Genomic DNA, 16,164 nt, shown 5'->3' with positions numbered 1-16,164 from the left:
CCGAATTCAGTGCAGAACCTGAAGAGGATTGATTGAGGGTCCTGGGAGGAAAGGAAGGGGTTATCATTAATTTGGATATCTGTATTTATAGACAGTCTTGGAGAGTTTGTTAAAGTGCCTTCATGTCCATCAGCTCCTATCAGCTCTGAAGTAGGAAGGGCAGTGACTTCCCCTGTACCACCGGAAAGAGGCTCCACAAAGCAGATTGATTTGCCTCTAAGGAAACTCCAGATGGAATAGGAGAACTCTGGAGTCTGGGGTTCTTTTGTAAAATAGAAGGTGGCCTAGGAATCAGCCGGTTGTGTTCTGGCAACATTTTGTTGCTGATTCTGTGTGATACTGGATCTAGGTGATCAGAACTGGAAAGGAGAGTAATGGCCTAGAGATTAAAAACTGGGTGATATCTTTCATACACTGTTTTAGATTTTTTGAAATTAGTTGCCAACATTTAAAAGTTTAGAGAATTGGCCACATTTGAGACCATTTGAGCATCAAAAGGAAAAAATTGGGGTGCCTGGCTGGCTTAGTTAGTGGAGCATTGACACTCTTGATACTGGGGTTCTGAGTTCAAGCCGTATGTTAGATGTAGAGATGACTTTTAAAAATCAAGTGAAAAGAAGGAAGGGAGGAGAGAAAGAGAGTGATAGATGGACTTAATAATACTTAATCATTTAGAATCCATAAGGCCAAGGAAATATTCAAACAAAGAAATGAAAAACGAGTTTGTTGTCTTTGGAAGTGATTATTAATAATGTGCTTTCTGTGAAGTAAGAACTTCAGTGTGTCACCTTGAAGTTTTCTTGCTGACTGTATTTTAGCCTAATCATGCTTTCAGAGAGTAGAGGAACAAATTAAAGAACACTGAGGTTATGATTAGATGTCTAGGATGCAGGACATTTTGCAAGACAACTGTTCTGGTTCTATTCCAGAAGTCAATGTCATGGAAAAAACAAGGGGAGGGAGTGTTTTAGATTAAAAGAGCATAAAGAGGTGAAGCCACATGTAAGATGTAAACCTTGCCTGGATCCTGGTTCAAAAAGAAAACCCGTAAAGAAGCATCTTAGACAGTAGTGGAAATTTGAATAGTCAGTCCTATTAGGTGATATTTGAGAATTATTTTCTAGATGTGGTAATAGCACATCTAGAGATAGCACATTCTAGCAGAATGCAAACTATTCTTTTTATTTTCTGTGTGTTTTAAGTTTTTATCATGGGAAGTTGGGAAAAGGGGGGTGTCTGGGCTGCCTTTCGGGTTGGGTCATGATCCCAGGGTCTTGGTATCAAGCCCTGCATTGGGCTCCCTGTTCAGCGGGAGGCCTGCTTCTCCCTCTCCCACTTCCCCTCCTTGTGTTCCCTCTCTCGCTGTGTCTCTGTTGAATAAATAAGTAAAATCTTTTTTTTCTTTTTATATTTTATCTATTTATTTATTTATTTATTCATTATTTTATTTATTTATTTATTTATTTATTTGACAGAGAGAAAGCACAAGTAGGCAGAGGAAGATAGAGAGAGAGAGAAGCAGGCTCCCTGCTGAACAGAGAGCCTGATGCGGGGCTCGATCCCAGGACCTTGAAACCATGACCTGAGCCGAAGGCAGAGGCTTAACCCACTGAGCCACACAGGTGCCCCTAAATAAGTAAAATCTTAAAAAGAAAAAATAAAGTTGGGAAAGAAATGTGAATCTCTTCCCTCCCACTGCACCCCAGCCTCATGCCCCAGTCTGGCAATTTCTGATTTCTGTCTTCTCTTGAAGAATAGAAAAGTCAGACCTTCCACATTGGTTGGAGCTAAATAGGGACTGCCTCTGACATGGCACAGCATTCTCTCTCGGGATCCTGCCTATCAGTTTAACTTCACTCATTTGGCATAATTGCTTGGCTCCTGTCAGCGTGTGACTTTGCATTTCTTGCTATGGGACATAGCCCTTTTTATGGATGAGGTTCAGAACAGACTCCCAAGGTCATGGACCAAATAGAAGTAGGAGTTGAATCTAAGTCACTCAATTCAGGTTCATACCCCCCCCACCTCCAGATCATTTTTGATAATAAGGGCTCATTTTTTCAGTCAAATTAGTGTAAAGGACGGTGTTGAAGCTGGAGCTGTGTATGTGTTCAGAATATGTGCTTCAGCAGTTTCTGCATTGCCTTTCCCAAGGTAGGGCCATCTGATTCTTCTATCGCTCAATAGTAGTTTGTTTTCCCCTTATCTAAGCATGAGGAAGGGGGGGAGGGTGACTCAAGAGAGGAAAGTAGATGAGGTACCAAGAGGACCAAGTAGAGAGGACCAAGCGGTTTGTTGTTGTTGTTTTGTTTTTTTTTTTAAGATTTTATTTATTTATTTGACAGATCACAAGTAGGCAGGCAGAGAGAGAGAGAGGAGGAAGCAGGCTCCCCGCAGAGCGAGTCTGATGTGGGACTCTATCCCAGAATCCCAGGACCATGACCTGAGCCGAAGGCAGAGGCTTAATCCACTGAGCCACCCAGGCATCCGAGGACAAGTGTTTTATAAATGTCTGATAACAAAAGGGGTTTGACTGGTCTTACTAAGTTTCTAGTGCTTGCAAGTTTGTGGACATTTAGATGTATTTGTTAGATGAAATGACTGTACTTTGCAGAGACAAAGGAAATCAAGAAACCTGGGTTCTAAGTTCCCAGTTCTAACCAGCTCTCTTGACTTTGGGTCAGTCACACATTTTGTTGGCCTTAGTTCCACATCTGCAAAAAGGAGGGATGAGGGTGACTATATATATACACACACACACACACACACACACACACACATATATATATATTTTAAGATTTTATTTACTTATTCTACAGAGATCACAAGTAGGCAGAGAGACTGGCAGGGGGCGGGTGGGGAAGCAGGTTCCCCACTGAGCAGAGAGCTTGATGTGGGGCTCAATCCCAGGACCCTGAGATCATGACCTGAGCCAAAGGCAGAGGCTCAACCCGCTGAGCCACCCAGGTACCCCAGGTGACTACATTTTTTTTAATTTTTAATTTTATTTATTTGACAGAGGTCACAAGTAGGCAGAGAGAGGCAGAAGCAGGCTCCCCGCTGAGCAGAGAGCCCGATGCGGGGCTTGATCCCAGGACCCCGAGATCATGATCTGAGCCGAAGGCAGAGGCTTAACCCACTGAGCCACCCAGTTGCCCCCAGGTGACTACATTTTTAAGGACTCTTTCAAATCTGAAATTTTGACTTTACAAAAAGGGACCTCAAAAATTTCTGTGTGTTCAGGGTGCCTGGGTGGCTCAGTGGTTAAGCGTCTGCCTTCTGCTCAGGTCATGGTCCCGGAGTCCTGGGATTGAGTCTGCATCCGGCTCCCTGCTCCGCGAGAAGCCTGTTTCTCCCTCTCTCACTCCCCGTGCTTGTGCTCCCTCTGTCGCTGTGTCTCTGTCAAATAAACAAATAAAATCTTAAAAAATTACCATGTTTTCAGAGACTCATTATGCAATTCTGCTGCTGTTCAGAAGAACTTCAGTTGGTTCTGCAGGCACCCATTTGCTGTAATAGTAACTGAGGATTCACTGTGTTGTGGAGGCCAAACCTGATCGTCTCATGTAAGGACCAGTTTATTGTAGTGTTGCTAGCGGTTGATGGAGTTTGAATCTCAGTGGCAGAAATTCTTGTTTAACCTTGGATATACATTCCTTCTCTGTGCTTTCGTTTCCTCATCTGTCAGATGGAGATGATAGAATCTATATTATAAGATTGTTGAGAATTAAATGAGATAATGCGTGGAGGCACCCAGCCGGCTCAGCTGGAAGGGGACTCGACTCTTGATCTCAGGGTCGTGAATCTAAGGTCTACCTTGGGTGTAGAGACTACCTAATAAACAAAGACACAAAAAATGAGATAATGCATGAATAGTGCCTATGCTCAGAAAGCACTCAGTAAATTACAGCTACAATGATTTGACAAGTATAAATCATAAGCAACAAAAGAAGGGAAGCTACATAGGAAATAGGTTGAGATAAATAAGGCAGATGTAAAGTAAACATCAGTGGGACAAATGGAGACTCCAGAAGAATGAGGAAGATTGTAGGGGCAACAGTCTTAAGTTCTGTTTTGGATTCTGGAAGACACTGAAGGAAATGTAATGAATGGGCAGTTAGATGGAGCAAGATTGTAGATTTAAATGAAAAGTACTTTACAGTTAGTTAAGTGAAGATGAGTTTTCTGTCTGAAGGAGAAAATGGTCTGATCTGCCAAATGTGTTTGGCCTCATCATTTACCTGGTTGCACTGACTAGAAATCTAGACATTCTTTTTTTTTTTAAAGATTTTATTTATTTATCAGAGAGACAGAGAGGGAGAGCGAGTGAGCAGGCAGACAGAATGGGAGGCAGAGGGAGAACAGGCTCCCCGCAGAGCAAGGAGCCCGATGTGGGACTCAATCCCAGGATGCCGGGATCATGACCCGAGCCTAAGGCAGCTGCCCAACCAACTGAGCTACCCAAGCGTCCCAAATCTAGACATTCTTTATTCATTTGTGTCCATTATTTCTATGTCCCATCTGTTGGCAAGTCCTGTCAGCTCCGCTTCATACTATCTCAGTCACCTTTCTTCCTTTTTTTTTTTTTTTTCTTTTAAAGATTGTATTTATTTATTTTACAGACAGAGATCACAGGCAGGCAGAGAGAGAGGGGGAAGCAGGCTCCCCGCTGCGCAGAAAGCCTGATGCGGGGCTCGATCCCAGGACTCTGGGACCGTGACCTGAGCTGAAGGCAGAGGCTTTAACCCACTGAGCCACCCAGCTGCCCCCCCCTTTTTAAAAAGATTTTATTTATTTATTTGAGAGAGAGAACATGAGAGTGGGGTGAGGGGCAGAGGAAGAAGCAGTCTTCATGCTGAGCAGGGAGCCTAATGTGGGACTCAATCCCCGGACTACAGTATCATGGCCTGAGCTGAGTCAGTCGCTTAAACTGACGGAGTCACCCAGGTGGACCAACCTTTCTTCATTTCTTTTTTTTTTTTTCCTTTCCTCATTTCTAAGTCCAGCTTACGCTCATCATCTCTCACAACACCCTCAGTAGTCCCTTCAACTGTTCTCTGTTCCACTCTTGACTGTATAATCCAGTCTCCATACAACAGCCAGATTGATTAAAAAAAAAAAAAAAATCAGATCACAGCCAGTTCTCTCCATAAAGCCTTCCAGTGATTTCCTCTTATATTCAGAATAAAATCCAAAGCTTTTAAAATCCATTGCCTTTCATGCCCTGCCTTGTCTGATCTTGCCTGCATCTCCTTGGTTCACTTCATTCAAGTTCTTGATTCTTTCTGTTCTCAAATATGCTGAACCTCTCTCCGGCCTGGAGACTTGGTGCTTACCCTACTTGAAATAGTCTTTTTTTTTTTAAAGATTTTATTTATTTATTTGACAGAGAGAAATCACAAGTAGATGGAGAGGCAGGCAGAGAGAGAGAGAGGGAAGCAGGCTCCCTGCTGAGCAGAGAGCCCGATGCGGGACTCGATCCCAGGACCCTGAGATCATGACCCAAGCTGAAGGCAGTGGCCTAACCCACTGAGCCACCCAGGTGCCCAATAGTGCCTTTCTGACAGAGTTTTTTTTATTATTATTACTTATTTGTTTATTTATTTATTTAATTTGACACAGAGAGCACAAGCAGGGGGAGCATCAGGCAGAGGGAGAGGGAAAAGCAGGTTCCCTGCTCAGCATGGAGCCAGAAGTGGGGCTGGATCCCAGGACACTGGGATCATGACCCGAGCCCAAGGCAGATGCCCAACCGACTGAGCCACACAAGCGCCCCTTTCTGGCAAGAGTTAATACACATACATTGCTTAGAACAGTGCTTGGCATACAGTTAGAGTTCAGTAAGTGTTACCTTTTGTTATCTTACTCTTTCTAATGGCTACCTCGTTTTCCGTGGTGCGTGTGCACCAGAGTAGTGTGGCCTCAGAGCCCACTATCTGAATCGCTCTCCCTTATTATTGTCCAAATCAACTAGCCGATTATTATCCACTTCCTAGCTATGTGTCCTTGGGTAAGCGTGTCCTTGGGTAAGCTAGGGAAATTCTTTTTTTTTTTAAAGATTTTATTTTCATTATTTGACAGAGATCATAAGTAGGCAGAGAGGAAGGGAAGCAGGCTCCCTGCTGAGCAGAAAGCCCCAGGACCATGGGATCCGGACCTGAGCCGAAGGCAGAGGCTTTAACCCACTGAGCCACCCAGGCGCCCCCAGGGAACTTCTTTGTGCCTGTTTTCTCAGCTGCAAAGTAGGGATAAGGAGATACCAGCTCATAAGATTGTCATGAGTATTATGTAACAGTACACAGAACGAGTGTGTAGCATGGGGCGCCTGGGTGGCTCAGTGGGTTAAAGCCTCTGCCTTTGTCTCAGGTCATGATCCCAGGATCCTGGGATTGACCCTGCTTCAGACTCTCTGCTCAGCGGGGAGCCTGCTCCACCCCCCACTCTCTCTGCCTGCCTCTCTGCCTACTTGTGATCTGCCAAATAATAAAAAAAAAGTGTGTAGCATGTGGTGAATCTTCAATGTATGTTAGCTATTATTATTTTATTATGTACCAGATTTATGTAATTCTGGTGATGGACACTTGGGTTTCTTTTGGTGTGTCTATTCCATACTGTTCCAGTAAAATAAGTTGTAAGCACATAGATGCTAGGTATACGATGGTTTCTGGAACTTATATTTAAAAGGAGGTGGCAGTGAACATATAAACAAAGAGTGTAATTCCAGATAGAAGTGGATGCGGACATAAATTGGGATTAGGTGGCCAGTGTGGACTTCTAAGGTGGTGAGTTGAGACCTAAAGAATTGACTACTGGTCAAGTTTTAAGGCGGGAGCTGGGGTGTAGGCAAACAAGCAGCTCGAAGAGTGCGATGAGCCTGAGATGGGAGGGGTTCCCAGGGCTTTAGGTAAGGAACTTGCAGGGGGAGCCACTGAACAGTTGGAGCAGGAGAGGGGCATAATCTAATTTAAAAGCTCTTTCTTCCTGAGTTGGGGGTAGCAGATTGTAGGGGGCTAGAGTAGAAACAAGGAGGCCAGGTATAAAGCTGTCGTAGTTCCGTAGGGGAGAAATGGTGGTGGCTGTGAGGGTGGGGGGAAGTGGGTGGGTGCTGCTGCTGTGAACACATCAGTACATGACCTGGGTGCACACCGGAGGATTTCCGCAGCATTCGTTCCTAGAAGGGGAACTGTTGTGTCAGAGTATGAATAACACTAGCTGACATTTACTAAGTGCTGACTGTGTGCCAGGTCCTATTTTAAGTGCTTTTTGTGTAATTGAGCCATACATTAGCTGTAAGCTCAGGACCTCTAGCATAGTTAAGGATTAAAAATACAAACATGATATTCAGTGTTGATGGCAGCTGAATGAAAAAAACATCCCAAGCAGGGCCTCCTGCGTGGCTCAGTTGTTAAGCATCTGCCTTAGGTTCAGGTCATGGGATCGAGCCCATGTCGGGCTCCCTGCTCAGCGGGAAGCCTGCTTCTCCCTCTGCTTGTATTCCCTCTCTCGCTGTCTCTCTCTCTCAAATAAATAAAATCTTTAAAAAAAAAATGGGGGGGGGTCCTGGGATCCAGCTGTAGGGCTCCCTTCTGAGCAGGGAGTCTGTTTCTCCCATCTCCCTCTGTCCGTCCCTCCACTCACGCTCCCCCCTGCGCCCCACCCTGGCAATGAATAAATAAGTAAAATCTTTAGGGGAAGGGAAGCAGTCAGAGTCTAGAGTTCTGTAGGATGTAGGAATTGTGGAGAGGCCACGTGGCTAAATGTGATTTTTGTCAGAGGCATTTATAGGTTGCAGTGCTCTAAGAGCTCAGAGGAAGGGGTGCTCACTTGAGTCGGCTGCGGTAAGAAGGACTTTTTGAGGAAATGGGATTTGAATTGGGTTTTGAAGTCTGGGGAAAAGCTCAACTAGGCCTAGAGAGGAGGAGTGTATTGCAGGTGTGTAGAATGTGGTGATCTAAAGTTGGCAGGTGGGAGATGGTCCTGGGATGGAGCCCCTGCATTGGGCGCTCTGCTCAGCAGGGAGCCTGCTTCCCCCTCCCCCTCCCTCTCTGCCTACTTGTGATCTTTCTCTGTCAAATAAATAAATTCTTTCTTTATTTAAAAAAGAATTTATTTATTTGACAGAGAAAGATCACAAGTAGGCAGAGAGGGAGGGGGAGGGGGAAGCAGGCTCCCTGCTGAGCAGAGAGCCTGACGACTCGGGGCTCCATCCCAGGACCCTGAGATCATGACTTGAGCCGAAGGCAGAGGCTTAACCCACTGAGCCACCCAGGCACTATTGTTATTATTATTATTTTTTTAAGATTTGTATTTATTTAAGAGACAGGGATGGGGGTGTGTGGGCAGGGGAAGCTCTGCCCACACCCCCCCCAGTAGGAGGAGGGACAGAGGGAGAGAGACAGGCAGAATCCCTGCTGAGTGTGGAGCTCAGCGACAGATCCCAGGACCTTGAGATCATGAGCTGAGCCTAAAGTCAGCCGCTTAATAGACTGAGCCACCCAGGTGCCCCTTGTTTCTTGTTATAAGTAGGCTACAAGTCCAGCATGGAGTCCAGTGTGGGCTTTGAACTCACAGCCCTAAGATAAAGACCTGAGCTGAGATCAAGAGTCAGACACCTAACTGTCTGAGCCACTCGGGCACGTCACTGAGCCCTTTTGTAATTAAGGTAATGGGATTGAGAAGTTCAGTAAGTCCAAGTAATACACGTTGAGCATCTGTCATGTGCCAGGGATAATGCTAGATGCGTTTGCACACACATTTTGACCGGTTGTCAAGGGGATTAATCGACATGAAGTCACAATTGGTGTCCCCATTTTACAGCTGAAAAAACTGAAGTTTAGAGAGATTATGCATTTTGCCCAGATCACCCAGTTGGGAAGTGGCAGAACCAGAATTCAGAGCTAATTCTTCAGACCTAGAGGTCATTTAGTGATTGGCAGTGTCCTATTGCTGAAGGAACAGTGAAGAGAATAGAGTGTGAGAATTTAGTGGGTGTAGGGATTAGGAGGCCTATTGTTTGAAGATACAGTTTCCCAGGGGAGAGCTGGGCTATTCCAGCTGTATCTTTGAGGTAGTGGAGCAGCCACGCAGGACAGAAACCCTGGAACTTGGCACCCTGGAATTCCAGGTGGGGCAGTGTCGGGTCCAGGTAAAGGGAAGACTTAGAGATTAACAGTGACAGCAGAAATCTGGAAGGTACAGCTAAATGCAGTCAACCTTTTTGATGTCAGAAGGTTTGGTATGTGTACTGTATTCTTTTTGGAAACATGGCCTATTAAATGTGCTGATTCTGGAGGGATAGGAGCTCCTCTGGAAGGACATAGCTTTTCTTCCTCCTTCTGCTCACTGGTATAAATCTGTGATGAGTGAAGTACTCATTGCCAGTATCTCTGTTATTTACCTTGCTTGTATCTTGTAAGCCCTCTTCCCGGTTCCCTCCTTTTTTAGGGAAGTGGGATTGTCTCTCTAAAGGCTTGTGTCTGCTAGCCTGTGGATGGCAGTGGAAAGGCCCCATAGAAGAAAAGCCATAATGGAGAAGCTGAGACCTGGACATACGCCTTTGAGGGAAATACTGTCAATATTCCGTCCCTGCTCATTTTACCTTTGGGTTGTATTAGCGAAAGAAATCCAGTGTTTGCGAATTTGAAGGATGAGTGCGGCATCCTGTTTTGTCAGCCACCATCCTCATTAAAGATCTCTAGTCTAATTACATGCAAGTATCCATAATTATTAGAACCATTTTTAGAAGAGCTGCTTCATGTTCTCCTTAATATTAGTGCAAGTTGAAAAGCTACTCATTTCATAAATTTTTAAAAAATTTTATTCACTTATTTGCCAGAGAGAGTGAGTGAGCAAGCTCATGTAAGTAGGGGGATGGCAGGCAGAGGGAGAAGCGGGCTCCCCGCTGAGCAAGGAGCGGGATGGGACTCCATCCCAGGACCTTAGGATCATGATCTGAGCCTAAGACAGCTGCTTAACTGGCTGAGCCACCCAGGTGTCCCCAGACTTTTTTTTTTTTTTTAAAGATTTTATGTATTTTAGAACACATGCATGAGTGTGTGGTGGAAGAACAGAGGGGGAGGGAAAGGGACAAGTAGATTCCTCGTTGAACATGGAGCCCTCTCAAGGTTTGGTCTCAGAACCCCGAGATCATGACCTGAGCTGAAATCAAGAGTCAGTTGCCCAACTGACTAAGCCATCCAGGCTCCCCTAAGTCCAGACTTTTTTGGTTTGTTAGTTTTAAGATTTTGTTTATCCATTTGACAGAGAGACATCATAAGCAGGTGAAGCAGCAGTCAGAGGGAGAGGGAGAAGCAGACTCCCCACCGAGCAAGGAATAAGATGCGGGACTTGATCCCTGGACCCTGGGATCATGACCTGAGCCGAAGACAGAGGCTTAACTGACTGAGCCACCCAGGCACCCCCCCCAGACTTTTTGAGATAGCTGGACCTCTGACTACCTTTCTTAAAATCTCAATCTTTTTTTTTTTTTTTTAATATTTTATTTATTTACTTGACAGAGAGAGATCACAAGTAGGCAGAGAGGCAGGCAGAGAGAGAGGAGGAAGCAGGCTCCCTGCTGAGCGGAGAGCCCGATGTGGGGCTCGATCCCAGGACTCTGGGATCATGACCTGAGCCGAAAGCAGAGGCTTTAACCCACTGAGCCACCCAGGCACCCCTAAAATCTCAATCTTTTGTGACTTTATAGACTAGGATGATCAAACACTTTCCAAATACACCCTCTTTAATGCCACCCTGTTTTTGCTCATACTACCCCTTTTCACCTTTTCTTCTGCTGCTCTACTAGTCCAAGCCTTCATTCTCTCTTGCCTTAACTGTGACACCCTTATCCCTCCAGGAATCCGGCCCACCCCTGCCAAGGCTTTCTGTTGTGCTTAGATAAAATTCAGCACTTACAGTGCTTGTAGGAGCCTTCGTGATATGGTCCAGGTCCACTTCCTACCATTCTTACCTTTGCTCACTGTTCTTCAGCTACTGTCCTTTCTGGCCCTGAAACATGCCAGGAACTCTTCCGCTTCAGGCCTTTTATACTTGCTGCTTTGGTACTTGCTCTTCTCCCAAATATTTGTATATTTGCCCTTCATTTCATTTTTATTTTTGCTCAGCACCTTCTCAGAAAGGTCTTCATGATCCGTCTGAGTAAAATAGCATCCTCCAACACTCTTGATCTATATCCTGCTTGATTTCCATCACTTCTTTTTTTCTTTTTTTCTAAGTAAGCTCTTCTGTGCCCAAGTAAGCTTGAACTTATGACCCTGAGATCAGAGTTGTTCTACAGGCTGAGCCAGCCAGGCCTCCCTGATTTTCATCACTTTTTGACATCCTATATCTCTGTCTGTCTCTTCCATAAAATAAAAGCTCCACAAGGGCAGGGATTATGTCTGTCTTGTTCACTGCTCTATTTCTATACCTTAGAGGGGTGCCGGCATAGTAGGTGCTCAGTAAATATTTGTTGTATGAATTGTTCTTTGCAGGATGGATCAGAGCCTGTCTCTTTCCTGGATTTTATCCATGATGCTTCTTTGCATTTAATGAAAACCAAAATTACTTCGCTGTTATTGTGACTTGTTCTGTTTTTCAATAATTCGGTGAAACTTTCACTGTTCTCTGTCACCTGGTTAACAGTGTCTGCCTTACAGGCTGCGGGCCTCCCGGGTGCTTCTTGTCGGCATGAAAGGACTCGGGGCTGAAATTGCCAAGAATCTCATTCTGGCAGGAGTGAAAGGACTGACCATGTTGGATCCTGAACAGGTGAGATGTTGGGCGACTTCCTCACTCTTCCTTCATGGTCTCCCCTCTTCAGTATAAAACACTTGGAGGTGTTGTGAATTTCTGGGTGCCCCTGCAGGCTTGTGAAACGAGGGCTGGCATTAGTGGAGCTGTGGCCTCACGGCCCTGGCACGTCCTAGGTGGTCAGCTCCTATCTCCTGTCTCCTCCTTGCGCTTTAAAGCATAGTTAGTCTCTCCCTTGGAGGGTGACTTTGAGGAGGAGAGGGGTGGTTTTCTACTTCATACGTATAAACCGCCTGCGTGACTACTTAAAATTGCACAAAGCCTCGGGGCTTTGTTATGGTGTAGCTGGCTGGCCTTTACCCCGCCGTGATCCTGCTTTAGAAGGTTTGAGATGCGGCTCAGGACTATGTAACATTTGAGAGGTATCTCAGGAGAGCTTCATGAATTTGGAAAACAGTGGGTGGGAGAGAATGGATGCAGACTGCTTAGCATGGTGCTTACACATAATAAACATCTGATAATAATTCTATGGCATACCATTTAATTGAAGATATGGTAGTCATTCTCATCTCCTATGTAGATTTCTCTGACCAGTTTTTCCAAGGTGAAAATAACTTCTTTCTCTTACATTCTCATGCTTCAGTGTTTTAATTTTCTTTTATGGAAAATTCCAAATATATGCAGAAGTAGAATAACATTGGATACCCCATCTATATGACTTCTACAGATAACAGTATTTTTTGGGGGGGGTCTATTTTTTTGGACAGTATTTTAAAGCAAATTCTAGAAATCATGTTGTTGTTTAAGATAAAATACTCGAAAGATTGTGTCATCACATGATACTCTTGGTGTCTTTTCTTGTAGGCGATGAACATGCTAAGTAGCCACACAGTGAGATGTAGGCTCTGTGGAAGAAAGCAGATGTTGATGAAATTTTTTAAAGCTCATCTGTCTGGGTTTCAGGAGAAAAGTAGTATCAGGATTTAAAAGAAGTTCTCCTGCAATGAAGAGAAATGTGGGTTGCCTCACTTAATATCAATCACAAATTGATTTTTGATTTGAATTAAAAACCTTCTAAGGAAAGAAAGTTCTTGGAAGCAAACTGCCTGCAGAGCAGTTGCCCTGATGACATCTCCCCAACCACAGTGCCCCCTAGAGGCTTTTGGAGAGAGAACTTGTTTGCCGTTTAGAGAGGGTCAGAGCAGAGAGAGCCAGGGAAGGATGGTTCCTAAATGTGGAGGCCTGTAGTCTGGGAAACTGAAACCAGATGGGGATGATGACTTCCTCATCTGGTTGCAGGACTCAGAGAATGGGGAATGATGATAGAATACTGAGGCGTGACAGAGTGCTGTTACTGCTGCAGGACAGCGATGGGTGCCACCCAGTGTTGGAGTGAACAGGCTGACTGTTACCCCTGCCGTCTTCACTTTGAGGACTTGCAGTGCCTTCCATGTACTGAAATGAAATGAAATGCCTAATTCCTCTGACTGGTTTTCAAGACCTAATATAGCGGTTCTCCGTCCCATCTGTGGTTTGAGTATTTGGGGGATTTGTTAAAAATAAAGGTTCTTGGGGCTCCTGGGTGCCTCAGTGGGTTAAAGCCTCTGCCGTCGGCTCAGGTCATGATCCCAGGGTCCTGGGATTGAGCCCCGCATCGGGCTCTCTGCTCAGCGGGGAGCCTGCTTCCTTCTCTCTTTGCCTCCCTCTCTGCCTAACTTGTGATCTCTGTCAAATAAATAAATTAAAAAAAAAATCTAAAATATAAAAAATGTTCTCCAGGTGAGTCTAAAAGTCAGGGAGAGTTGAGAACCACTTGCTTCATGTAAACTGGGCCCAGTCAGCTTACCCAGCCTGACTCTTACCTCATAAATTTATGGACACACTTTGATGGTTCTGCCTTTTGGAATTTGCTTGTGGTTTTTTTCCCCCTGACAAGGAACATCCCAGGGAGACTGTGCTACCTAGTGCAAAAGCTCTGGAATTTTGCAGATTTGGACTCAAATCCCACATCTTCAAGCTGGGCGAGAGGCTTTATTAACTTCTCAGGGACTCAGCTTGCTAATTAATTAATTATTTAATTATATTAGTAATCTCTATATCAAGTGTGGGGCTCAGACTTGCAGCTCTGAAATTAAGAGTCTCGTGCTCTGCTGACTGAGTAGGCCAGGTGCCCCGCAGTTTGCCCATCTATAAATCAAGGATGTTAATTCCTGTCCTTCAAAGTTCAGAGTGTTTTGTTTACATCAACAAATATCCTAGAGTACCTGTAGGCTACCCTGTCTAGACACTGGTGATACAAAGATGCACAAAATTGGGTTCCCATTCTCAAGATTTCTTTAGAAACCAGAGCAGGCTCCTAGACTCAGGTTGTGGTAGGGGGACATGAAAGGCTTGCTGGAGCTGTGATCTTAGCTGTGATCTTAAGGAACAAACAGAGATTTCTCAAGTTGAAGGGTGGTGTTTTAGGCGGAAACATTAGCAGTGGCATAGAACAGCATGGCAGAAGTAGAATATAACAAGCAGTGCTATTTGGTATTTTTAGAATGAGAAGCCCAAAGTGGTGTGTGTGTGTTGGGGGATTGCAGGTTGTCGGTCAATTCCAAATCATGAAGGCCCTGCTAGGAAGCCTTGCTTGTACTCAATCTTCTGGGCAGTAAGGATTCGTTAAAGAGTTTCAATATGGAATGGGTGACTTGGTCAGTTTCAGGCCTCCTGTAGAACACTAGTCACTGTATATGATCTGTACAAGATAACGGGCTGAAGACCACCTAGAAGGCTGCTTTAGTAGTTTAGGTAAAAAATAAAAAGGGTCTGAATAATAGCACTAGTGGCAGAAAAGACAAGAAGCACACAGAGGTGATAAACAGGAGGTGGTAGAATCAGTGGGATCATACACGGGAGCATAGGGAAAGCAAGCACCTGTGGATGCTTCCGGCAGGTGTTGGATACTGTGCTAAGAGCTGTAGTTGTATCTCATTTAGTCCTCAACTCTGAGATGTAGAGATTGTCATCCTTATTTTACAGATAAGAGATCTGAAGAAAGGGAAGTGAATTACTGGCCCACTCAAGGTCATAGTAGATGGTGGTATGACCAGCACCCCGGACTCTTGGTAGAGCCTGTGCTCTTAGCTACATCATCGGGTGGCTGTTATCAAGGATATAACAAGACTATAAAGATTGGGGTTTCTAGCTCAAGTAATTGGATGGGTGGTTGTTGGGCTCATCAACTGACCAGAAAATAGAGGAGTTGAATATGAATATTCAGGAGGAGATATCTGGTGGGCAGTTAGACTCTGATGGACGAGGAAGCAATCTGTGCCTGTAAGAACAGTTCGAGATATGCCAGCAGAAACTAGAGGTAGTGAGTTTATGGAGCTGTGGAGAACGGAGATATGAATGATTCTGAGATGGAGTTCGGTGGAAACCATACCCAAGAGGGTCCACGTGGAGACTGGCTGTCCAGTGTGGGAAGAATAGAGTGGCACTCATAGAGCGATTATAGAAAGTGTACTGCTTGTCTTACCCTCACTTCCCCTGTGAATCCCATACCCTTGCTTGTGCTCACGCAGTTCAGTAAGTGGCTGAGCTAGGATTTGAATCGAAGATTTGAATTCGACTTGAATTATTCCAGAGTCTTGCTTTTTTTTTTAAGATTTTATTTATTTATTTGACAGAGAGAGATTACAAGTAGGCAGAGAGGCAGGCAGAGAGAGAGAGAGGAGGAAGCAGGCTCCCTGCTGAGCAGAGAGCCCGATGCGGGGCTCAATCCCAGGACCCTGAGATCATGACCTGAGCTGAAGGCAGCGGCTTAACCCACTGAGCCACCCAGGCGCCCCTCAGAGTCTTGCTCTTAAACCAGTATGATGTCCACCTCTCAGTGTGTAATGAGATCCGTGAAGAAGTAGGACAGCATGGGTCAAGGATACTATACTGTTTGAGGGCTGGCCTTGAATGGGAGGAAGACCAGCTCATTTTCTTGAAGAAAAGGTGGTAAGCGATAGTTGGCTGGAGGAGAGGAGGGAGATTGCTTGTATTGTCTTGGTGAAGGTAGCAAGGTCATACTAGAGATTAATTATTAAATTAGATATTGGATATGTGAAGAAATGCTGTGAACGGAATGGAATCTGTAATTGTATTGGCAGCTATTAGGTGATTTTATTTTATTTATTTATTTTTAGAAGACTTTATGTATTGGACACAGAGAGAGTACAAGCAGGGGGAGCAGCAGGCAGAGGGAGGGGGAGAAGTAGGCTCCCGCTGAGCAGATAGCCCAATGTTGGGCTCCATCCCAGGACCCTTGGGATCATGACCTGAGCTGAAAGCAGTCACTTAACCGACTGAGCCACCCTGTCACGACCCTGTCAGGTGATTTTATCATCTGTCTTTGAGGCTCTCTGCTGACATCCAGCCTTG

At 44.9% G+C, this 16,164-nt stretch overlaps 1 protein-coding gene across 2 annotated transcripts in view; it reads left to right on the top strand.

Annotated features, from left to right (window-relative positions):
- Nucleotides 1-16,164, top strand: part of SAE1 (SUMO1 activating enzyme subunit 1) — an 81,209-nt gene that overhangs the window by 2,834 nt on the left and 62,211 nt on the right. For both annotated transcript variants that reach the window (XM_013063932.2, XM_004767502.3), the window contains exon 2: nt 11,658-11,769. In XM_013063932.2, the coding sequence (XP_012919386.1) occupies nt 11,658-11,769 (112 nt within the window). The remainder of the gene's footprint in view (nt 1-11,657; nt 11,770-16,164) is intronic.

This window comes from Mustela putorius, unplaced genomic scaffold (assembly GCF_011764305.1).
Source record: "Mustela putorius furo isolate JIRA1106 unplaced genomic scaffold, ASM1176430v1.1 tig00000196_pilon_pilon_pilon, whole genome shotgun sequence".
Taxonomy (NCBI): Eukaryota; Metazoa; Chordata; class Mammalia; order Carnivora; family Mustelidae; genus Mustela; species Mustela putorius.
Note: the sequence above shows the minus strand (reverse complement) of the source record. Positions and strands in the feature narration are given on the sequence as shown.